The following is a 24637-nucleotide window of genomic DNA, read 5'->3' on the forward strand; positions in this document are numbered from 1 at the left end:
CAGGGTGTCTGTTGTGGGGGAGGAAGGTCAAGGAGATTGTGAGCCGCTCTGAGACTCTGATTCAGAAAGAAGGGTGGGGCATAAATCTGCGGACGTCTTCTTCTTGCATCATTAAAACAACAAAATAATATCATAAAAACAGACATTACAAAGCTGGAGCAGCAGAGTGAACAATCTTACAGACATGGGCAGTAGACAGCATGTGGCTGATGTTTAACAGCATAGCATAAGACCATAATGGTGAGACGCTGGGGGAAGCGATGACTTTCAGAGGACGCCCGCTGGATGAATTAGAAGCCTGGAGGAAGAGCTCCGTCTCACAGGCCCTGTGAAACCTTGATAAGTCCCTCAGGGCCTGGGTCTCCAGCGGGAGCTCATTCCCCCAGGTAGGGGCCCAGACCGAAAAGGCCCTGGCCCTCGTTGAAGCCAGCCAGGCGTCCTTAGGACCAGGGACTATGAGAAGATGTTGAGCAGCAGACCTCAGAGCCCGGGGGGGGGGGGGGGGCGTGGTTTCATATGGGGAGAGGCGGTCCCAAAGATATTTTTTGGGGTTGGGATTTTTCGGTTGTTACACATTTGTTTATTGGTAAGCTGCTTGGAGTCCTGTTTTGCAAGACAAAAGTGGGTTTAAAATATTCAAATCCAACATAAAAACCTTTCCCACTGCTCGGTATGTTGTGTTTGCCACGCCCGTGAACAAACGAAGGCTTGTTGTGTCACTGGGGTCTGCGTGTTCTGTTGCGTGGGCGGTCTTCTTGCAGAACTACGAGCACAAATCGCTTTCGTGGGCAAAATAGCAAAGTGTTGCTTGCAGATCTGGCACCTCAGGCGTTATCCGGGGTGCCAACACAGACCTCGCCGCAGAGTGTCCCAAGTATGTTCCTCGTGGGCTCCATGGCCTGGCCCACTTACCTCAGTGGGTTTGCTTGTCTTGACAGGTCTATGCCATGGCCACCAGCATCAACAACTCTTGCAGTCGGATCCCTCGGATGACAGGAGAGGAGAAGGAATTTGAGACCATAGAGAGAGGTACCCGAGTTTGCATAGAGCAATTTGTTTATTTTTATTTATCTATTTGGTAGATATACATTCCGCCCTTTCCCATAACAGGTTCAAGGCAGATTACAGACATAGTAAAAACAGTTAAAAACTAACAATAGAATAGCAGTATACAATTAAAACAGCACAGCTCGATAAGATATAGGTGGAGTGGGCACATTCTGCGGATGAAAACATAAATATCGGCCCAAATAGAACAGTCCAAATGGTGAGTCGTTGTGGGGGAGGACAAGACCAGCTATGCATGCGTTCTCAAAGGAAGAGACAGCCTGGTGGATGGTGTGCCTCCATGCTTTGCGATCTGAGGCTAGGTCAGACCACTGGTGATGGTTGATGCGACAGGTACCAAGGGATTTCTTCAAGGAGTCCTTGTACCTCTTCTTTGGTGCCCCTCTATTTCGATGGCCGGTGGAGAGTTCGCCATACAGGGCAATCTTGGGAAGGCGGTGGTTTTCCATCCTAGAAATATGCCCTGCCCAGCGCAGCTGCGTCTTCAACAGCAGTGCCTCGATGCTTGTAACCTCTGCCCGCTTGAGGACTTCAGTGTTGGTCACAAAGTCACTCCAGTGGATGTTGAGGATGGTGCGAAGGCAGCGCTGATGAAAGCTCTCCAGGAGTCGCATGTGATGATACACTAGTAAATAGTTGCACTTCACACCAACTAGCCTTAATCAGAAAAATCAGCTTGAAGTATCCAACCAAACATATCACGGCTCTCAATGAAGGGTCTGTGGCTTAAGGAGTTTCCAGTTGTGCTGGGCATGTCTTGAGGCTGGTCCCTGAGAAGCAGGGAAAACGGGTTTCCACCTCGGTGGCGTCTCCCACTGGACCCCGGTCTACTGAAGGGGCTCTCAGAGTGTGTGCGCTCTGGGCTGCCTCCTCCCGCTGGGACTGCTGCGGGCTCAGCCCTTCCTCCTTTTCTCCCCTCTCCAGACGATCGCTACATCCACCCTCTGCAGGAGGCCTTTTCCATTCAGCTGATCTCTCCGGTGAGCTGGGAGACAATCCCAAATACCAGGTGAGAAGCAGGGGAGGGCTGGCTGGACACAGGGCTTGAGGGTTACAACAACAACACATGCTGCATAATGCACTCTCAATCAGCTTCAACCATCTTTTGCAAGTGGATTTTGCCAATCCAGCGGCCCCGTGGCGCAGAGTGGTAAAGCAGCAGTACTGCAGTACTGTGATCTGAACTCTCTGCTCACGACCTGAGTTCTATCCCAGCAGAAGCTGGGTTCAGGTAGCCGGCTCCAGGTTGACTCAGCCTTCCATCCTTCCGAGGTCGGTCAAATGAGTCCCCAGCTTGCTGGGGGGAAAGCGTAGATGACTGGGGAAGGCAATGGCAAACCACCCCGTATAAAGTCTGCCGTGAAAACGTTGTGAAAGCGACATCACCCCAGAGTCGGAAACGACTGGTGTTTGCACAGCGGACCTTTCCTTTCCTCTCTGATTCTTAGCATGTGGGCACAGCTTACAAAATACATGATTCCAAATGTGAAAACTATTCTGCATCTCTGCGCAAAGGGACCCACCAGTGCTACAAACTCCCTGATCAGACCCACCCCCCCAATATCTCTCTGCTCACGACCTGAGTTCTATCCCAGCGAAAGTTGGTTCAGGTAGCCGGCCCAAGGTTGACTCAGCCTTCCATCCTTCCGAGGTCAGTCAAAGGAGTCCCCAGCTTGCTGGGGGGGGGGAGTGTAAAAGACTGGGGAAGGCAATGGCAAACCACCCCATAACAAAGTCTGCCATGAAAACGTTGTGAAAGCGACATCACCCCAGAGTCGGAAACTACTGGTGCTTGCGCAGGGGACCTTTCCTTTCCTTGCCTTTCCTTTCCTTGCCTTTCCTTGCCTTGCCTTGCCTTGCCTTGCCTTGCCTTGCCTTGCCTCGCCTCGCCTCGCCTCGCCTCGCCTCCCCTTCCCTCCCCTCCCCTCCCCTCCCCTCCCCTCCCCTCCCCTCCCCTCCCCTCCCCTTCCCTTCCCTTCCCCTCCCTTCCCTTTGCCAATCCACACAGTAAAAACCAGTTGCAAAGTGCATGATTTCACACAAAGTGTGTGTGAAAGCGCAGGTGTTCTTGGCTTCAATCCCACCGAAATTCTTCAATGCTTAGGAAGGGGGAGGTATTTTTGTCCAGTTTCCCTCTGGTGCTGCATACTTGTGGTTCGTGGTGTTGCTAGGGGCCCTTCATCCCCAGGATCAGCATTTGGGGCTTTAGTGGAATGGGGGAGGTGACAAAGCCCCGCTCTGCTGACGTGCATCTTTTTTTTTGTACTTCATTTGCTTTGTGTCTTAAAACGGTCGCTCAAACGCTGCTTTGAGCACTGAGGCCGAAAAGCAAGATGATGCCGCTGAAAGGGTGATGAACGAATAATAATATTTAGCATGTCAGAATGTTCAAAGTGCTCCCCAAGAGCCCTGCAAGGTGGGACAGCATCAGTCCCCACCTGCCGCGTGGGGTGGGAAGGGGCTGAGTCTGAAAGCCACGGCTTCTCTGAGGCCACCGAAGTCTGCTCGTGGCTGAGCTGAGGTTTGAACCCAGGGCTTCCTGGCTCGCATCTGATGCCCAAAGTTTCTTAGCTACCCCCACCTCTAAATGCAGACAGCAAAACAGAGGAATTTACATGGTTTTCCTGGGCCCAACGTGGACACAAACAGCTCACAGCTGTTTTGCAGAGTTTGGCCTTGCAAGAGATTGGCATTCTGGGCGTCACCTCCTGCTTCAGCAGAGATAAATTCTTGCACTTTGGCCCTCTTGGATGCCAACTCTCTGCTGTGCCCAAGAACCCCAGTGCAGTAAGGCCACCTGTCTACCATAACCACCATCCTAGGAACTTTACCCAGTATCAGTCCATTCTCAGCCCTGTCTCCTCCAGGCCCAATGAGGACACAGCCTGCCCCATGCTGGAGACAAGATTTGCTTCCTTCTCCCTCTCTCTTGCTTCCTTCTGCATCACAGTTTGCTTTGCCAGGCTCTCTCAATTGCACAGCAGAGCTACTGAGCCAAGCCTCTCTTCCTTCTATTGGCTGAGGCTCCTCCTCCTCCTGGTCCCCTGGGGAAGGAAGGAAGGAGCCAGAGATTCCTTAGCCAGTTCCCTGGATCCCACAAGAGAAATGCAAAGAAAGCACCTTTAAAACCAATAGGCGCAGGGGTGTCAAACACCCGGCCCGCGTGCCAGAACTGGCCCATCCAAGGCTCTCATCAAGCCAGCGGGGCTCTTCTCCCACCTCCTCTCCGTCCTATCCTTACCCTTTGAAGCTCCCAGGCTCTTATAGTTCCCAGGCTCTTTGAAGCTCCCAGGCTCTTATAGTTTCCAGGCTCTTTGAAGCTCCCAGGCTGAGTCTCTTTCAGTTTCAGCCTGAGAGCTTCAAAGGCTCTTTGAAGTACCCTTTGAAGTTTGCAGGCTGAGTCCCTCTTCTTGCCTTTCTTTGCTGGCTGCTGCAAGGAGAACGTGGGGTGGATTTTAAGATCCATTCCACATTTTCTTTGCAGCTTTGTCTATATACTGCAGTGGTTTGAAATGGAGTGGAGATGGTTGCATTTTCAGCTTTCCTATAGCTAGCTGAAAGGCACGCTTCCGGGAGTTGTGTCCCTGCAAACAAGGGTTGATGCTTTCAGTCAGCTTCTCTCTCCTGACTGGACCTAACCTAGTGAGTACTCTAATGTGGGAACCCGCAGCCAAAGGGGGATATTATACTGGAAAGGCTTTGCCAATCTGAGTAGACTGGGGGGGGGGGGGAGTTTACAATGCCAATTCATTGTTTCCACAGTCAGAGCCTTCTGCTTTTTCTTGATGTTTTATTTTAAAAATTGCATTGCCAAATTCCACTAGTCTCCCACCTTGGAAGAGTTTTAAGCATGTTTGTATTTTAAGTCTAAAATAAAATCTTTAATTGTGTTTGTGCCCATTCTAAAGTTTATATCTCCACTACCTGGCATTATATTTTATGATACTCATGGCCCAACCCCACAGAATCCTATTTGTGTCACTTCCGACCCTCCAAACAAATGAGTTTGACACCCCTGCTCATAAGTCTTTCTAGGCATTCCAACATCTGGCAAAATACCGTGGTCTTTCCCGATGCAATGAGGATCCATTTGGGGAAGGGGCCACTCTTTGGTCGAGAACCCGGATTTCTTTGCCCTTCGTTCATGCGGAGTGGGAGCTCAAACCAAGACTCTGTTTGTTGAGGGGGGTGGGGGAAGTCCTGTTTGGATCCTGTTGTTCCCTCTAGTTGGTCTTTTAAAGTGCCACTGGACTGAAATCTATTGGTTTTCCTGAGGTCCAACCCGGCTCCCCTCTGAAACTGTGCTTCACTCCCGTTTCCCAGTTGGTGACCAGCATATGTACATAAGAACATAAGAGAAGCCCTGTTGGATCAGGCCAATGGCCCCTCCAGTCCAACACTCTGTGTCATGCAGTGGGCAATGTGTGTGTGTGTGTATACACACACACACACACACACACAATCATATATATATACACACTGTGGCTACTAGCCACTGATGGACCTCTGCTCCATATTTTTATCTAACCCCCTCTTGAAGCTGTCTATGCTTGTAGCCGCCACCACCTCCTGTGGCAGTGAATTCCACATGTTAGTCACCCTTTGGGTGAAGAAGGACTTCCTGTTATCCGTTCTAAATCTTGAGAGAGGGTAGTGAGCACGACTTCACGTGGAGTGCCTCGAGAACAAGAGAAGCCATGTTGGATCAGGCCAATGGCCCATCCAGTCCAACACTCTGTGTCACACAGTGGCCAATATATGTATGTGTGTGTGTGTGTATATATATATACACACACACACGCGCACATACATACATATACACACACATATGTACACACACGCACACACATATATATATATATATATACTGTGGCTACTAGCCACTGATGGACCTCTGCTCCATATGTTTATCCAATCCCCTCTTAAAGCTGGCTATGCTTGTAGCCGCCACCACCTCCTGTGGCAGTGAATTCCACATGTTAGTCACCCTTTGGGTGAAGAAGGACTTCCTTCTATCCTTTTTAACCTGACTGCTCAGCAATTTCATTGAATGCCCACGAGTTCTTGTATTGTGAGAAAGGGAGAAAAGGACTTCTCTCTCTACTTTCTCCATCCCATGCAGAATCTTGTAAACCTCGATCATGTCACCCCGTAGTCGACGTTTCCCCAAGCTAAAGAGTCCCTAGCGTTTCAACCTTTCTTCATAGGGAAAGTGTTCCAAGCCTGTAATCGTTCTAGTTGCCCTTTTCGGCACTTTTTCCAATGCTATAATATTCTTTTTGAGGTGCGGTGACCAGAATTGCGCACAGTATTCCAGATGAGCACCTGTGGGAGCCGGGCCCCCTTGAGGAGGGGGAGAGGTGAGGGAAAGGACCCTCCCCCGCTGACTCCTCTCTACCCCCCCCCCTGCAGGATTGACCTGGAGGAGTGGGAGCACGTGACCTGCATGAAGACGGTCTCCCTCAAGAGCGAGGAGACGGTGTCGGGGCTGAAGGGCTACATTGCCGTGGGCACCTGCCTCATGCAGGGAGAGGAGGTCACCTGCCGGGGCCGGGTGAGTCAGGCCAGGGGCCGGGAGGGAGGGAGGGAATCCCAGTCCTGCGGATGATGCTTTTGGGATTTCACAGCTGCTGTGTTGCTGTCATCCTTGTAAGAAGAAGATAATGGATTTTCTATCCCACCCTCCACTCTGAATCTCAAAGTCTCAGAGCAGCTCAGAATCTCCTTTATCTTCTTCTCCCACAACAGACACCCTGTGAGGCAGGTGGGGCTGAGAGAGCTCTCCCAGAAGCTGCCCTTTCAAGGACAGAGTCTCAGAGCGGCTCAGAATCTCCTTTCACTTCCTCTCCACAACAGACACCCTGTGAGGTGGTTGGGGCTGAGAGGGCTCTCCCAGAAGCTGCCCTTTCAAGGACAGAGTCTCAGAGCAGCCCACAATCTCCTTTTCCTTCCTCTCCCACAACAGACACCCTGTAAGGTGGGTGGGGCTGAGAGAGCTCTCACAGAAGCTGCCCTTTGTAGGACAACTCTGTGAGAGCTATGGCTGACTCAAGGCCATTCCAGCAGCTGCAGGTGGAGGAGGGGGTAATATAACCTGGTTCTCCCAAATAAGAGTCTGCACAGTGAACCACTACATCCGTAAGATCTGCAAAGGAAGTCTCTCTGCACTGTTGCTGGCCCTCCAGTGGAACTGGTTTGGCCGCCACGTGTGACAGGAGGCTGGACTGGATGGAACCCTCCCCGGTCTGATCCAGCAGGACTCTTCTGATGTTACAACCCCCTTAGTCTTGACTGGATGAGCTTCTACTCTGTAGCAAGCAGCTAAAGAATCTCACCCCATAACCCAGAGTTCCGGTGCATCACATTGGAACACTCCCCCAAACGCTGCGATTATTGCATCCAATAAAATTAGTTGGTTGTTTGCGCTTCCAGTTTTGTAGGAAGATTTAGTTCCCGCTTGGGGGAACAAGATGTGTTTGTGGCCTGGAACCTTGGCTGCAGACTGCCCAGCTCTAAATGGTGCCTGGGCCTCAGGCAGGATTTGGAGGCAATCGGTAGCAGTGCAGGCTGTACGGGGTGGCTTTTGGTGCATTGGTGTCAAACATAGAAGTGCCGTGGCCTCTGACCCAAGGGCCCGCAGCAGAGAAGAACCGGCAGATGCCTCCTTTCGCCAGTCCGGTTCCACGGGACGTCCCTTTTCCCTCCCCTTCCTGCAGATCTTGATCATGGACATCATCGAAGTGGTGCCAGAGCCCGGGCAGCCACTCACCAAGAACAAGTTCAAGGTCTTGTACGAGAAGGAGCAGAAGGGCCCCGTCACGGCCCTCTGCCACTGCAACGGCTACCTGGTGTCCGCCATTGGCCAGAAGGTGAGCCCAGCCAGCCAGAGCTGGGGGGATGCCCCTCCAGAGGGCTTGTTCAGGGGCGTGTCACAGGCCACCCTCCAGCCATCCGGGTGCACTTCTCAGTCGGGGGGGCGGGGGATTTCTTTCTCCACTTTGAGATCCCATTGCTGGCCACAGAGTACTCAACTGGGGATCTTCTTCCTGGTCATGCAATGCTCAGTTGGAATTCTGCAATTCTGCAATTTTGCAAATTTGCAGTTCTGCAAATTGGAATTCTGGAATTCATGCAGTAGTTGGAATTCTGGAATTTCCCCCAAAGGGGACCCGTGGCGCAGAGTGGTAAAGCTGCAGTCCTGCAGTCCGAGCTCTCTGCTCACGACCTGAGTTCGATCCCGGCGGAAGCTGGTTCAGGTAGCCGGCTTGAGGTTGACTCAGCCTGCCCACCCTTCCGAGGTCAGTCAAATGAGTCCCCAGCTTGCTGGGGGGGTGGGAAGTGTAGATGACTGGGGAAGGCAATGGCAAACCACCCCGTAAAAAAGTCTGCCATGAAAACGTCGTGATGCGACGTCACCCCAGAGTCACAAACGACTGGTGCTTGCACAGGGGACTGCCTTTACCTTTAAGAGCCCTGTGGTGCAGAGTGTTAAAGCTGCAGTACTGCAGTCCTAAGCTCTGCTCATGACCTGAGTTCGATCCTGGCGGAAGCTGGTTCAGGTAGCCGGCTCCAGGTTGACTCAGCCTTCCATCCTTCCGAGGTCGGTCAAATGAGTACCCAGCTTGCTGTGGGGGAAAGCGTAGAGGACTGGGGAAGGCAATGGCAAACCACCCCGTAAAAAGTCTGCCGTGAAAGCAACGTCACCCCAGAGTCGGAAAGGACTGGTGCTTGCACAGGGGACTCCCTTGACCTGACTTTGTGTGGAGTGTTCCTGTGCTGCCTTGTGTGCTTGGGGGCAACATAGACTGAGGGAGAGCTGCTTGCTCTTCTGTCCAGGGGTGCACTGAGAGCCACCCAGGCTTCGGGGGGGCCCAGTCAGTGCCAGGAAGACGTGGAGAGGCCTCAGCCTGATGGGCTCCAGGCGCTGCTTCTCAGCCTTTTGTATCTTTACAGAACGAAGTTTGAGTCTCCACTTAGGCAGCTTTAAGGCCAACAGAGTTTAATACTGGGTGTAAGCTTTCGTGCGCGTGCAAAAGGTGTGGACGACTTCTGTGTCCCACTGGTGGTACGTGCACCACCAGCTGATAATCGCAGCTGCTCCAGAGGGCATCTAGACATTGGAGCGGGGGGGGGGGGGGACAGGGTGTGCCAGGATCCTTCCCAAAGCATTCAGCACTACATTAGGCAACTTAGGTGGGGCGAGAGTTTCAAGCAGCGTAGTTGTGGGGGTGGAAGAGTGGCTAAAGGAAGAAATGGGTCTGGAGGAGGAGGGGAGGGAGCAGAGGCTGCTCACAGATGGGCAGGTCTGGGAGGCCGGAGGGACATGCTGGGGCTGTGCCCCTCCCTGGCCTCGGGCTCTGCCCCCCTCCCCAGCCTCAGGCTCTGCCCTCGGGCTCCGCCCCCCTCCCCAGCCTCGGGCTCCGCCCCCCTCCCCGGCCTCGGGCTCCAACCCCCTCCCCGGCCTCGGGCTCCGCCCCCCTCCCCGGCCTCGGGCTCTGCCCCCCTCCTCAGCCTCGGGCTCTGCCCCCCTCCTCGGCCTCGGGCTCCGCCCCCCTCCCCGGCCTCGGGCTCTGCCCTCCCAGGCTCAGGCTGTGCCTCTCCTTGCTGCTCCTGCAGATCTTCCTGTGGAGCCTGAAGGACAACGACCTGACGGGGATGGCCTTCATCGACACCCAGCTCTACATCCACCAGATGATCAGCGTCAAGAACTTCATCCTGGCCGCCGATGTCATGAAGAGCATCTCGCTGCTCCGCTACCAGGAGGAGAGCAAGACTCTCTCGCTCGTCAGCCGGGTGGGCAGTGCTGCGGGGGGCTCTGGGGGAAGCGGCGGGGGGCCTCTCAGAGCTGCCCTGCCCCTGGGAGCCTGACCCCCTTCGTCTCTCTTCTTCCCCTCCTTCCCAGGACGCCAAGCCCCTGGAAGTGTACAGCGTGGACTTCATGGTGGACAACGCCCAGCTGGGATTCCTGGGTGTGTAGCACAGGGGGGCAGGGAGACAAACAGCCCACAGCCTGGCCCCTCCGATCTGGTCTCACAGCAGGATAAGAACATAAGACAAGCCATGTTGGATCAAATCAAATCAAATTTTATTCTTATATCCCGCCCTCCCCCGCCAAAAGGATCAGGCCAATGGCCCCTCCAGTCCAACCCTCTGTGTCACACAGTGGCCAAAAAACCCAGGCGCCACCAGGAGGTCCATCAGTGAGGCCAGGACACTAGAAGCCCTCCCACTCTGCCCCCCCCCCCAAGCAGCAAGAGTACAGAGCATCACTGCTCCAGACATAAAAACCTAAGAGAAGCCTTGTTGGATCAGGTCAATGGCCCCTCCAGTCCAACATTCTGTGTCACATAAGAACATAAGAGAAGCCCTGTTGGATCAGGCCAGTGGCCCCTCCAGTCCAACACTCTGTCACATAAGATAAGTCCTGTTGAATCAGGCCAGTGGCCCCTCCAGTCCAACACTCTGTGTCACATAAGAGAAGCCCTGTTGGATCAGGCCAATGGCCCCTCCAGTCCAACACTCTGAACACACAGTGGCCAAAAAACCCAGGAGCCATCAGGAGGCCCCAGACAGAGAATTCCCTCTGTACCTTGTGGCTAATAGCGACTGATGGACCTCTGCTCCATATGCTTATCCATATGGACATTGGGGTGCTGTGAGAACTGCAGCCACAGTGTGCTGTTGCATAAGGAAACCCGCCAAGAGGTCAAGTTCCGGTGCTGAAACAGCATCTAAGTTGCTCGCTTGGCGAGATTCTTACAGCACGGAGCTTGTCCAAGACGCTGCTTTGGGTTGCCTTAAACCAGGGGCGGCCAAACTCACTTAACGCTAAGAACCACACAGAAAACATCAGAGGTTTGAGAGCCGCAAGACGTGGACGTCAGGTGTTTTGAGTAGCCAGCCAGGCAAATAGATGGGAGGAGAGAGTGGGGGGTAAAAAAATCTTTAATTCTCCAAGCTGCTGATCGGCTTGGCTTGGAGAAGTGGATTAAAGAGACAGATGCCTTCTCCGATTTGGCCAAGGGGGGAAGGGGGATCTTTTGAGAGCCACGCACTGTGTGTGAAAGAACCACGTGTGGTTCCCGAGACACAGTTTGGCCACCAGTGTCTTAAACTCCCAGTGGTGGAGAAGTGGAATTGCCTCCAGCTGTCTCTGGGGGACGCCTGCCCCGTGGCCGAGCTAGCGTTGGGCATGAAGAATGAATAAACAAGGCGTTCCCTGTTGGGATCCGATCCTGGGGACATTTGGGTCGTGCACCCATCCTGTTGGGCAGAGCTGTGTTTGTGCCATGCGCCGGTGCTGATAGGAAGAAGGCGATGATATTGGATTTATATCTCGCCCTACAATCAGAGTCTCAGAGCAGTCACAATCTCCTTTACCTCCCCCCACCCCCACAACAGACGCCCCGCGAGGTGGGTGGGGCTGAGAGCTCTGACATCAGCTGCCCTGTCAAGGACGACTCTTGCGAGAGCTTTGGCTGACCCAAGGCCATTCCAGCAGCTGCGGTTGGAGGAGTGGGGAATCAAACCCAGTTCTCCAGATAGTCTGTGCACTTAACCACCACGCCAAACTGGCTCTGTTCCTCCCCCACAACAGACACCCTGTGAGGTAGGTGGAGTTGAGAGAGTTCTGACATAAGCTGCCCTTTCAAGGACAACTCCTGCCAGAGCTCTGGCTGACCCAAGGCCATTCCAGCAGCTGCAAGTGGAGGAGTGGGGAATCAAACCCGGTTCTCCCAGATAAGAGAGCTCTGGCTGACCCAAGGCCATTCCAGCAGCTGCAAGTGGAGGAGTGGGGAATCAAACCCGGTTCTCCCAGATAAGAGAGCTCTGGCTGACCCAAGGCCATTCCAGCAGCTGCAAGTGGAGGAGTGGGGAATCAAACTTGGTTCTCCCAGATAAGAGTTCACACACTTCACCACTACCCCAAACTGGCTCTCAAATATCACCCTGTGAGGTGGGTGGGGCTGAGAGCTCTCAAAGCAGCTGCCCTTTCAAGGACAACTCCTGTGAGAGCTGTGGCTGACCCAAGGCCATTCCAGCAGCTGTAAGCGGAGGAGTGGGGGAATCAAGCCCTGTTCTCCCAGATAAGAGTCCACACACTTCACTGCCACGCCGAACTGGCAGCCCTGGTTGACCTTTGCTGTTCTCTCTCGCAGTGTCCGACAGGGACAGGAACCTCCTCGTCTACATGTACCTGCCCGAAGGTGAGCGGGAGGCTGCAGGTAGTGGGGGGGCAGTGTGGGTGGATCTGGGGCTGTTTGCTCAGGCAGCCTGGCTCTGCTCTGGATGGGGAAGGGGTGGGGGGTGTTCCCTCCAAGGCCTGAGGCTGCCCCTGGCTGCAGGCGCTCCAGCTGTCTTCCCCACTCGGTGCTTTCTGACCTCTTTCCGTAGCCAAAGAAAGCTTTGGTGGGATGCGGCTCCTTCGCCGAGCCGACTTCCACGTTGGCGCCCACGTTAATGCCTTCTGGCGGACTCCGTGCCGTGGAGCCATGGAGGGCCCCACCAAGAAGTCCATCGCGTGGGAGAACAAGCACATCACTTGGTTTGGTGAGTGGGGCGGGGGGGCGGGGCACGCTGGGTCCGTGCCGGCTGGCGCTGGCTGTTTGCTGCTTCCGACAGAGGTCAGAATTCACATTTTGTTCTGCAAATAAATATATATATACACATGCTTCAAATTTCGCTCCCAAATCTAGAATCCCATTTTTTTTTAATTGAAGGTGGTATTGGATGTATACCCCACCCTCCACTCCGAATCTCAGTCTCAGAGCGGCTCACAATATCCTTTCCCTTCCTCCCCCACAACATCCTCTTGAGGTGGGTGGGGGTGAGAGAGCTCTCCCAGCAGCTACCCTTTCGAGGACAGAGTCTCAGAGTGCCTTGCATCCTATATTTTCTCCCCCGACAATAATACTACTAATAATAAATTTTATTTATATCCCGCCCTCCCCGCCTAGGCAGGCTCAGGGCGGCTAACAACAAGTTCGATAAAATTATACAATATATAATAAGTTTAAAAACAGCATTTAAATTATACAATAATTTAAAACAACAGTATCTAAAACCAGTTCCGATTGTTTAAGCCACAACAGACAACCTGTGAGGTGGGTGGGGCTGAGAGAGCTCTTACAACAGCTGCCCTTTGAAGGACAACTCTGTGAGAGCTATGGCTGACCCGAGGCCATTCCAACAGCTGCAAGTGGAGGAGTGGGGAATCAAACCCGGTTCTTCCAGATAAGAGTCTGGGCACTGAACCGCCACACCAAACCGTGGTGTTAATGGCTGCTTAAGCACTTTCCTGCAAAGGCAGGCTATTGATCTTATAAATGCCAAGAAGAGTTTCTGTATTCTAGATAGATGAACCGTTGCATTTGTGTGATCTCGTCTGTTCGCCAGCATTTGGCCCTTTTGCTCTGTTTGCCCGTCATTGCCAACAAGACCCAGCCTCTTTGCCTGGAAATGGCCAAATACCCTTTTAAGGAATCAGAGCTGGTGGCCGTTGCTGCATCCCAAATGGTGGGTGAAAGAACAATGCTGTGGATTTGCTTTGGGTCCCCACTGCAGAAAGAAGCAGGATATAAATTAACAAACAGACTGTCTATCTGCGGGACCACCTCTCCCCATATATTCCCCAGAGAGCACTGCGTTCAGGGACAAAAAATCTACTGTCCATCCCTGGACCAAAGGAGGCCAGGTTGCGTTCGACATGAGCCAGGGCCTTCTCGTGGCAGCACCAGAATTATGGAATGCTCTCCCGGAGGCCATAAGGGCCCTGCGGGACCTCTCTACGTTCCGCAGGGCCTGTAAGACCGAATTGTTTCGACAGGCCTTCGATATTTAACCGAGAGAGAGCTGCCACCTGGCATCAGTCAGAGTACTCAGTGATCACCGTCTGAAAAGGAGAACCGCCAATATAGTAATGAGACAGCACCCTGAAATAGCTTTAAAAAATTTTTTTTAATTGTAATGATGTTTTATTGATTTATTGATTTTAATTGTGTAAATGAATGTTGTGAGCCGCCCTGAATCCGCTTGCGGAGAGGGTGGGATAGAAATGTAATGTAATAAATTAATTAATTAATTAAATCTTGGGTGTCAAACATGTGGCCTGGAGGCCAAATCAGGCTGCCGGAAGGCTCCAGTTAGGCCCTCAAGCAACTGGCTGTCATCTGCTTCTTTCTCCCTCTCTCTTGCTTCCTTCTGCAACACAGCTTGCTTTGCCAGGCTCTCTCAATCACACAGCAGAGCTACTGAGCGAAGCCTCTCTTCCTTCTATTAGCTGAGGCTCCCCCCCAGTCCCCCGGGGAAGGAAGGAAAGAGCCAGAGCTTCCTTTGCCCAGTTCCCTGGATCCCATGGGAGAAATACAAGCCTCTCTTCCTTCTGTTGGGTAAAGCTCCCCCCCAGTCCCCTGGGGAAGGAAGGAAAGAGCCAGAGCTTCCTTTGCCCAGTTCCCTGGATCCCATGGGAGAAATACAAGCCTCTCTTCCTTCTATTGGCTAAAGCTCCCCCTCAGTCCCCTGGGGAAGGAAGGAAAGAGCCAGAGCTTCCTTTGCCCAGTTCCCTGGATCCCATGGGAGAAATACAAGCCTCTCTTCCTTCTATTGGCTGAAGCTCCCCCTCAGTCCCCTGGGAGAGCCAGTTTGGTGTAGTGGTTAAGTGTGCGGACTCTTTATCTGGGAGAACCGAGTTTGATTCCCCACTCCTCCACTTGCACCTGCTGAAATGGCCTTGGGTCAGCCATAGCTCTGGCAGAGGTTGTCCTTGAAAGGGCAGCTGCTGTGAGAGCCCTCTCCAGCCCCACCCACCTCACAGGGTGTCTGTTGTGGGGGAGGAAGGGAAAGGAGATTGTGAGCCGCTCTGAGACTCTTCGGAGTGGAGGGCGGGATATAAATCCAATATCTTCTATCTTCTTCTTCTTCTGGGGAAGGAAGGAAAGAGCCAGAGCTTCCTTTGCCCAGTTCCCTGGATCCCATGGGAGAAATACAAGCCTCTCTTCCTTCTGTTGGCTGAAGCTTCCCCTCAGTCCCCTCGGGAAGGAAGGAAAGAGCCAGAGCTTCCTTTGCCCAGTTCCCCGAGACCCATGGGAGAAATACAAAGAAAGCACCTTTAAGACCAACAAGTGCTAATGTTCTAATCACGTTTTAAGGTTTTTTAAAAAAATCTTGTGTGTTTGTCTGTGCCCTTTATAAAGTTTATCTCTCTGCTCCCTAGTCATAAATTAGTTCACCCATGGCCCGGCCCAACCCGACGTGGCTCGGACCAGTGAGGCCTCATTTATGTCAGATTCAGCCCTCAAAACAGATGAGTTCGACACCCCTGCCTTAAATACCTGTTCCACTGCCTGGGCTAAACGGGGGAGGTGTGAAATGTGGGGAAGCCGTCTCTTGACGGGGCTGCCTCTCTCTCCGCAGCCACCCTGGACGGTGGGATCGGGCTGCTGCTGCCCATGCAAGAGAAGACCTACCGACGCCTGCTGATGCTGCAGAACGCCCTGACCACCATGCTGCCGCACCATGCCGGACTCAACCCCCGTGCCTTCAGGTCTGCCACTCGGAGCTTTGCAGAGCAGGGGGGGCCAACGGTAGCTCTCCAGGTGTTTGTTTGCCTACAACTCCCATCAGCCCCGTCTGCATCGCAGCTTGCTTTGCCAGGCTCTCTCAATCACACAGCAGAGCTACTGAGCGAAGCCTCTCTTCCTTCTATTGGCTGAGGCTCCCCCCCAGTCCCCTAGGGAAGGAAGAAAAGAGCCAGAGCTTCCTTTGCCCAGTTCCCTGGATCCCATGGGAGAAATACAAGCCTCTCTTCCTTCTGTTGGCTGAAGCTCCCCCCCAGTCCCCTAGGGAAGGAAGGAAAGAGCCAGAGCTTCCTTTGCCCAGTTCCCTGGATCCCATGGGAGAAATACAAGCCTCTCTTCCTTCTATTGGCTGAAGCTCCCCTCCCCAGTCCCCTAGGGAAGGATGGAAAGAGCCAGAGCTTCCTTTGCCCAGTTCCCTGGATCCCATGGGAGAAATACAAGCCTCTCTTCCTTCTGTTGGCTGAAGCTCCCCCCCAGTCCCCTAGGGAAGGAAGGAAAGAGCCAGAGCTTCCTTTGCCCAGTTCCCTGGATCCCATGGGAGATATACAAGCCTCTCTTCCTTCTGTTGGCTGAAGCTCCCCCCCAGTCCCCTAGGGAAGGAAGGAAAGAGCCAGAGCTTCCTTTGCCCAGTTCCCTGGATCCCATGGGAGAAATACAAGCCTGTCTTCCTTCTATTAGCTAAAGCTCTCCCCCCCCCCCAGTCGCCTGGGGAAGGAAGCTGGCTGGGGCTGATGGGAGTTGTAGGCAAAAAAAAATCTGGAGAGCTACCGTTGGCCACCCCTGTTGTAGAGGAAGGGGGTGGTGGTAAATATAGGCTAAGTAGGTCAACAGCAGGGCATTGGGGTGTAGCTCCTTCCCCGGGCCCTCTTGTGCCGCGTGTGTTTGCGTCTCCTCCAGTCCAAACACCGTGGTGCTCCTTGCAGGATATGACCAGAAACCTGATCTTGTGCGGGGCTACCAGATGGGAACAAAGCTGCCACCCTCCGGCTCTTATGGAGGGGTCCTGGCTGGTCCTTTCCCCCCCTGCTCAGGCGACAGATCGTGATCGCAGGGCCCTGTGAATTCCGCACCAGTTCTTTCTGTGACTCCTGCTAACAGGCTCTGGCATTATTATACGGGTTGTGTCGTCGAAGGTTTTCAAGGCCGGAGTCCGTTGGCGTCAAATTTCCGAGGCTGCGTGGCCACGGTCTCGGCGTTGCGAGACCCAACGTTTCGCCAGCGACTGTGACTGGCAGCCTCAGAGGTGTCACCAAGAAATCTGGAGTTCTCTCTGGGTCAAAATGCTGGTGAAACGTCAGGTTTCTCCCTTTCTCACAGTACAAGAACTCGTGGGCATTCGATGAAATTGCTGAGCAGTCGGGTTAGAACAGATAAAAGGAAGTCCTTCTTCACCCAAAGAGAGATTAACATGTGGAATTCACTGCCACAGGAGGTGGTGGCGGCTACAAGCATTGCCAGCTTCAAGAGGGGGTTAGATAAAAATATGAAGAAGAGGTCCATCAGTGGCTATTAGCCACAGTGTGTATATATATATGTATATATAAATTATTGGCCGCTGTGTGACACAGAGTGTTGGACTGGATGGGCCGTTGGCCTGATCCAGCATAGCTTCTCTTATGTTCTTAATGCCAAGACCACGGCCACACAGTCCGGAAAAATCTACAACCAATTGTATAGGTTGCAGGGGCTTTTTCTGTAGCAGGAACTCCTTTACATATTAGTCCACACACCCCTGATGTAGCCAATCCTCCAAGAGCTCATAGTAGGCCTTGTATGAAGAGCCCTGTAAGCTCCAGGAGGATTGGCTACATCAAGGGGGATGTGGCCTAATAGGCAAAGGAGTTCCTGCTACGAAACAAAGCCCCGGAAAGAAGAGGCCATCTGGAGAGGAGCACCACGCCCTCTTTTTTGTCTCTCTCCCGTCACCCTGACGTGGAAGGCAACAGCCCAGGCCGCCCAGGTTGTTTTGGAGGAGGAATCGCGAGTCCTTTTCCCTCATGGCGTCTTCTGTCCCCTCCGATCTCAGGATGCTGCATATGGACCGGCGCATTCTGCAGAACGCCGTGCGCAACGTCTTGGACGGAGAGCTGCTCAACCGCTACCTCTACCTCAGCACCATGGAGCGCAGCGAGCTGGCCAAGAAGATCGGCACCACCCCAGACATCGTGAGTAGGCAGCCAGGGGGAGGGCAAAGCTAGCAAATCACCTGAATGACATTGGGAGGGGGGGGGGGAATCAAGGCCAGCAGGGACGTCCCTGCGGAGTCTTATCTCTTAAGGTCCTGGGTGGTTCCAAAGTCCTCGTCTCCCAGGGGGGAGGAGCGATTGCTGAAGCCTCCCTGGCAGTTCGGCTGCTCCCTCTCCATTTGGTCTCTCCCAGTTCTCCTGGGGGGGAGGACTCAGAATCCCAGGAGCGATTCCTGATCACAGTCTACTTTTGGCCAGATTTTAACTTTGAAAGCTCACCGCTAGCAGGCTGGAAGGGGTGGAGAGGCAGAAGGCGGCTGCAGATTTATACCCCGCCCTTCTCTCCGAATCAGAGACTCAAGGAGTGGCTTACACTCTCCTATATCTTCACCCCCTACAACAGACACCCTGTGATGTGGGTGGGGCTGAGAGGGCTCTCCCAGAAGCTGCCCTTTCAGGGACAGAGTCTCAGAGTGGTTTACAGTCTCCTATATCTTCTCCCCCCGCAACAGACACCCTGTGAGGTGGATGGAGCTGAGACAGCTCTCCCAGAAACTGCTTTTTAAAGGACAACTCCTGCGAGAGCTCTGGCTAACCCAAGGCCATTCCAGCAGGTGCAAGTGTAGGAGTGGGGAATCAAACCCAGTTTTCCCAGCAGTTAACGACTACACCAAACTGGCTCTCGCACGCCCTCCAATGGGATGCAAAAAAAGCAGACTGCAGCAAGCAGCCAGCTACTGCTGAGAGGAATGCCTGTTAGGTAGGGCCCAAAGAGAGCTAGTTTGGTGTAGTGGTGAAGTGGATGGATCTGGGAGAACCGGGTTTGATTCCCCACTCCTCCACTTGCACCTGCTGGAACGGCCTTGGGTCAGCCATAGCTCTCTTATCTGGGAGAACCGGGTTTGATTCCCCACTCCTCCACTTGCACCTGCTGGAACGGCCTTGGGTCAGCCATAGCTCTGGCAGAGGTTGTCCTTGAAAGGGCAGCTGCTGTGAGAGCCTTCTCAGCCCCACCCACCTCACAGGGTGTCTATTGTGGGGGGAGAAGACATAGGGGATTGTAAGTCGCTGCGAGTGATCAGAGAGAAGGGCAGGGTATAAATCTGCAATTATTATTCTTCTAATCCCCCTCAGCAATGCAATTCAGAGCAGAGCTGCTGAGAGCCAGTTTGGTGTAGTGGTTAAGTGTGTGGACTCAAATCTGGGAGAACTGAGTTCGATTCCCCCATACAGCTGCTGGGTGACCTCTCTCAGAGCTGCTCTCCAAGAGCAACTATCAAAAGAGCTCTCTCAGCCCCACCTACCTCACAGGGTGTCTGCTGTGGGGAAGGGAAGGGAAAGGAGATTCTGAGATCCTGAGTCAAGAGCAGGTTTAAACCCAATCTCCTCCCCTTTTCTTCCATTGCCTGGAGCAGAGGTTAGGGCCTCATCTCTCGCTGGGGTTCTGCTCCCACCTCTCTAAGGCATCTGGTTTTGTTTTTTTTCCCTCTGCAGATTCTGGAAGACCTCCTGGAGATCGATCGCGTCACAGCTCATTTCTAGGGGAGGGGGCCACCACAGTGCAGGCCTGGCTCATCTCCCTGCCCTGCCCTCCCCATAAGTTGTACATTCTTTCCGGCTCAGATTTGTCCTTTATATGTTTGTGTGTGTTGAGGGGTTCTTTTGTACAAAACCGATAAGTATTTGTAAAGAAATGACAAAACTTTAGTGGCCGAGTTGCTTGTTTGTGGAACTGGGCAGGAACGGCCTTGAGGAGTACAGGGGAGGAGCGAGTATTGCGGGATTCTATTGGACGGCTGCTGTCTCAAGGGGGCACGAGAGGCCTGGCTTCAGCCACAGGGAGGAGTTAGTGACATGACGGGGGGGCATCTTGAGAATTCGGAGGGTGCCAGAGCTTTGCATTGAAGGGGGCAAAACAAACTCAAGACAAAAATGGAATTGCCCCCTCATGAAAGGCTCAAACTCTCTGCTGCTATCCCTGTATAACAAGGAGTCTCTGCCCCAGTTTGGTGTAGGGGTTAAGTGCGCGGACTCTTATCTGAGAGAACCAGGTTTGATTCCTCACTCCTCCACTTGCACCTGCTGGAACGGCCTTGGGTCAGCCATAGCTCTCGCAGTTGTCCTTGAAAGGGCAGCTTCTGTCAGAGCTCTCTCAGCCCCACCCACCTCACAGCATGTCTTCCATTGGAGAGCCAGATGGTGTAGTGGTTAAGTGTGCAAACTCTTATCTGGAAGAACAAGGTTTGATTCCCCACTCCTCCACTTGCACCTGCTGGAATGGCCATGGGTCAGCCAGAGCTCTGGTAGAGTTGGCCTTGAAAGGGCAGCTGCTGGGAAAGCCCTCTCCACCCCACCACCTCACAGGCTGTCTGTTGTGGGGAAGGTCACGGAGATTGTGAGCCGCTCTGAGACTCGGAGGGCGGGATATAAATCCAGTATCTTCGTCTACCTCACATGGTGTCTGTTGTTGGGGGAGGAAGGCAAAGGAGATTGGGAGCCACTCTGAGACTCTTCGGAGTGGAGGGCGGGATATAAATCCAGTATCTTTGTCTACCTCACAGGGTGTCTGTTGTTGGGGGAGGAAGGTAAAGAAGATTGTGAGCCGCTCTGAGACTCTTCGGAGTGGAGGGCGGGATATATATCCAGTATCTTTGTCTACCTCACAGGGTGTCTGTTGTGGGGGGAGAAAGGGAAAGGAGATTGTGATCCGCTCTGAGACTCTTCGGAGTGGAGGGCGGGATATAAATCCAATATCTTCATCTACCTCACAGGGTGTCTGTTGTGGGGGAGGAAGATAAAGGAGATTGTGAGCAGCTCTGAGACTCTTTGGAGTGGAGGGCAGGATAAATCCAATATCTTCATCTACCTCACAGGGTGTCTGTTGTGGAGAGGGGGAAGGTAAAGGATATTGTGAGCCATTCTGAGACTCTGTCCTTGAAAGGGCAGCTGCTGGGAGAGCCCTCTCCAACCCCACCCGCCTCACAGCTTGTCTGTTGTGGGGGAGGAAGGTAAAGGCGATTGTGAGCCGCTCTGAGACTCTTCGGAGTGGAGGGCGGGATAAAAATCCAGTATCTTCATCTACCTCACAGGGTGTCTGTTGTCGGGGGGGGGGGAGGTAAAGGAGATTGTGAGCCATTCTGAGACTCTTCGGAGTGGAGGGCGGGATATAAATCCAGTATCTTCATCTACCTCACAGGGTGTCTGTTGTCGGGGGGGGGGGGAGGTAAAGGAGATTGTGAGCCATTCTGAGACTCTTCGGAGTGGAGGGTGGGATATGAATCCAATATCTTCGTCTACCTCACAGGGCATCTGTTGTGGGGGGGGGGGAGGTCAAGGAGATTGTGAGCCGCTCTGAGACCCTGAGATTGATGGAGGGCGGGGTCTAAGTCCAATATGTTCTTCATCTTCTGGCCAGGACCACCTCTCAGTGCAGCAGGGGAGGGAGAGGCCACCCTCCTGCCTTGTGCAGTAATCTGGCCATTGGCAAAGGGATGCCATTGGGGAGGGACAGCGGCTCAGTAGCAGAGCACCTGCTTGGTAAGCCGATGGTCCCAGGTTCAATCCCCGGCATCTCCAACTAAAAAGGGTCCAGGCAAATAGGTGTGAAAAAGCTCAGCTGGAGACCCTGGAGAGCCGCTGCCTGTCTGAGTAGACAAGACTGACTCTGATGGACCGAGAGGAGTCTGATTTGGTAGAAGGCAGCTTCATACGTTGGTATGCCACAGGCTGCTGCTGCTGAGTCTCTCTGGCTGGGTGGAAAAGAGAACCAGCCCCCTTTTCACTGAGAAATACCAGTTGGTGCCTTCCTTCCCGCACCTCCAGTTTAAGCAGGACTGTGCCCCCCGCCCCCCCCCCCCCCCCCCCCAGGATCTCTGCTGTGCTAATTCCTGAACCGACAAAGAAATGTGGCCCCTCTCCTTGCAGTGGGAGGGCAGGCCGGCCGCTTTGCGAGCCTGCCCCAGAGAGGCGGGCGGGCGCACGGAATGGTGGCAGCAGTTTGCAAAGTTCAGAGCCGAGCGTCAAAAGCGACTAGGATTTTATTTTTCCCGGTAGGAGGTCCTTTTGCCGTTCCTAGCTGGGAAGGCCCTCCCCTCAGCCGGTCCTGTCGGTGAGGTTCTGGGCCCCCAGCTGGGCCGGCTACGCCTGCAGGTACTGGTAGATCTGCTCCTGTTCCTCTCCCTCTTCCAGAAAGCCGGCGAAAACCAAGAAGCGCAGGAGTGAGGTAGTCAGCCTCATGGAGGCTATCTGCAGCCTGGGGGGGGGGGGGGGGGGGAGAATGTATGGGTCAGGCAAAGGTAACCTCGCAACCCTCCCCACCCCCCAAAAGCTGGGCTTGCTCTCTTCTCAAAGGGTAGTTTCCCCCCCCCCCCAAAAAAAACCCCTTGCTTTGGTTGTTGGTAGGAAGTGCTGTTAGGTTGTAGCTAACTTTATGGAGACTCTGTAGGGCAGGGGTGGCCAACAGTAGCTCTCCAGATGTGTTTTTTGCCTACAACTCCCATCAGCCCCAGCCAGCCAGCCCCAGCTCTCCAGATGTGTTTTTTGCCTACAACTCCCATCAGCCCCAGCCAGCCAGCCCCAGCTCTCCAGATGTTTTTTTTGCCTACAACTCCCATCAGCCCCAGCCAGCATGGCCATGCTGGCTGGGGCTGATGGGCGTTGTAGGCAAAAAAAAAACATCTGGAGAGCGACCGCTGGCCACCCCTGCTGTAGGGTTTTGAAGGCGACAGAAATTCAGAGGTGACTGCCTCTGCATAGTAACCATGGACTTCCTTGGGGGTCTCCAACGTTCCCTGTAAGTTGCGGAGCCTTGTGAGCAGAAATTCTACTTGGTGAGCTCCTGGCATTAACGCTTGAGCTGCTGCATCAAGTGTGCTCTGGGGCCATCCAACCTGAGCCGAGACAAAAAGGTGTGAGCCCGAGCCTGGGAACCTGTGAGCCAGCTCACACCAGCTCAGCTGAGAGGGAACGCTGGTGGTCCCCCATCCAAGTAGTAACGCCAGGCCTGACCCTACTCAGCTGCTGAGATCTGACGAGATCGGCCTAGCCTGGCCCTTCCCGGGCAGGGCGCGCACGAGCCTTACCAGAGTGCAAACTCAAACTTGAGGCTTTCCCAGGCAGTGCGGATCCAGCGGACGAAGAAGAGGCTGCTGAGGCCGAGTTGTTTCCTGGCGATGCTTCGGCTCCAGCACTTCACCGCACTGAAGGGGGGGGGGGGGGAGAACAGATTCCAGTCCGTGGCAGCAGGCCGCCTTCACTCTTTCCCCTCCGGCGGGGTCTGTTCTTGCAATCTCATCTTTCCCATGTTGTACTTCAACGGGGAGGTTTTAATTTCATCTCTGGACTATTTTAACAAAATGCACCTGGACCTGCCTTACGCTGAACCAAGCCGGTGGCTCATCACAGGGTGGGCGGGCAGAAGACTCTCACGTCACCGACTGCCAGATTATTAGGCTGGAGCTGCCGGGGATCGAACTCGGCCAGGTAGCCTGGCCACTGAGCCACAGCCCCTCCGTAAGTTCCCTGATGGCACCTGGGGTTTTTGGCCACCGTATGACACAAAGTGTTGGACCGGATGGGCCATTGGCCTGATCCAACAGTGCTTCTCTTATGTTCTTATGTGACACAGTGTTGGACTGGATGGGCTATTGGCCTGATCCAACAGGGCTTCTCTTATGTGACACAGAGTGTTGGACTGGAGGGGCCATTGGCCTGATCCAACATGGCTTCTCTTATGTCCTTATGTTTGGGGAAGCGATGCTCTGTATTCTTGGTGTTTTGGGGGGCACAGTGGAAGGGCTACTAGCCCCACTGATGGCACCTGGTTTTTTTGGCCACTGTGTGTACAGAGTGTTGGACTGGAGGGGCCATTGGCCTGATCCAACAGGGCTTCTCTTATGTTCTTATGTGACACAGAGTGTTGGACTGGAGGGGCCACTGGCCTGATCCAACATGGCTTCTCTTATGTTCTTCTGTGACTCAGAGTGTTGGACTGGAGGGGCCATTGGCCTGATCCAACAGGGCTTCTCTTACGTTCTTATGGGTGACACAGAGTGTTGGACTGGATGGGCCATTGGCCTGATCCAACAGGGCTTCTCTTACGTTCTTATGTGTGACACAGAGTGTTGGACTGGAGGGGCCACTGGCCTGATCCAACATGGCTTCTCTTATGTTCTTATGTGACACAGAGTGTTGGACTGGAGGGGCCACTGGCCTGATCCAACATGGCTTCTCTTATGTTCTTATGTGACACAGAGTGTTGGACTGGAGGGGCCACTGGCCTGATCCAACATGGCTTCTCTTATGTTCTTCTGTGACACAGAGTGTTGGACTGGAGGGGCCACTGGCCTGATCCAACATGGCTTCTCTTATGTTCTTCTGTGACTCAGAGTGTTGGACTGGAGGGGCCACTGGCCTGATCCAACATGGCTTCTCTTATGTTCTTATGTGACACAGAGTGTTGGACTGGAGGGGCCACTGGCCTGATCCAACATGGCTTCTCTTATGTTCTTATGTGACACAGAGTGTTGGACTGGATGGGCCACTGGCCTGATCCAACAGGGCTTCTCTTATGTTCTTATGAACCTTGCCAGGCTGTCTCTCTTGGGTGGTAAACACCACTTCTGCACTCCCCTGTAAAAGGCCTGGGGCCAGCTGTGTTCCTGGGGAGGTGGGGCTGGTCCAGCGACCTTCCACAGCCACTGCTAGAACTCATTCCAGAAAGACCGGAGCAGGGGTGGCCAAACTTGCTTAACGTAAGAGCCACATAGAATAAACGCCAGATGTTTGAGAGTCGCAAGGAAGGAAGGC

At 53.6% G+C, this 24637-nt stretch overlaps 3 protein-coding genes across 4 annotated transcripts in view; 2 read left to right on the forward strand and 1 right to left on the reverse strand.

Annotated features, from left to right (window-relative positions):
* CPSF1 (cleavage and polyadenylation specific factor 1) overlaps nt 1-19537 on the forward strand; it is a 91419-nt gene extending 71882 nt beyond the window's left edge. Inside the window, 11 exon segments of the mRNA XM_060243155.1 lie at nt 939-1029; nt 1993-2077; nt 6481-6622; nt 7785-7937; nt 9685-9861; nt 9971-10037; nt 12228-12275; nt 12463-12618; nt 15481-15610; nt 17671-17809; nt 19325-19537. Of these exon segments, the coding sequence (XP_060099138.1) occupies nt 939-1029; nt 1993-2077; nt 6481-6622; nt 7785-7937; nt 9685-9861; nt 9971-10037; nt 12228-12275; nt 12463-12618; nt 15481-15610; nt 17671-17809; nt 19325-19372 (1236 nt within the window). The 3' untranslated portion in view covers nt 19373-19537.
* The window catches only part of SLC39A4 (solute carrier family 39 member 4), a 256216-nt gene that overhangs the window by 104606 nt on the left and 126973 nt on the right, over nt 1-24637 (forward strand). The window lies entirely within an intron of this gene.
* The window catches only part of ADCK5 (aarF domain containing kinase 5), a 41772-nt gene continuing 38984 nt past the window's right edge, over nt 21850-24637 (reverse strand). For both annotated transcript variants that reach the window (XM_060243152.1, XM_060243153.1), the window contains 2 exons: nt 22912-23028; nt 21850-22082 (listed from right to left, as the gene is read on the reverse strand). In XM_060243152.1, coding sequence (XP_060099135.1) covers nt 21968-22082; nt 22912-23028 — 232 coding nt within the window. In that variant the 3' untranslated portion in view covers nt 21850-21967. The remainder of the gene's footprint in view (nt 22083-22911; nt 23029-24637) is intronic.

Source organism: Heteronotia binoei, chromosome 7 (assembly GCF_032191835.1).
Source record: "Heteronotia binoei isolate CCM8104 ecotype False Entrance Well chromosome 7, APGP_CSIRO_Hbin_v1, whole genome shotgun sequence".
Classification (NCBI taxonomy): Eukaryota; Metazoa; Chordata; class Lepidosauria; order Squamata; family Gekkonidae; genus Heteronotia; species Heteronotia binoei.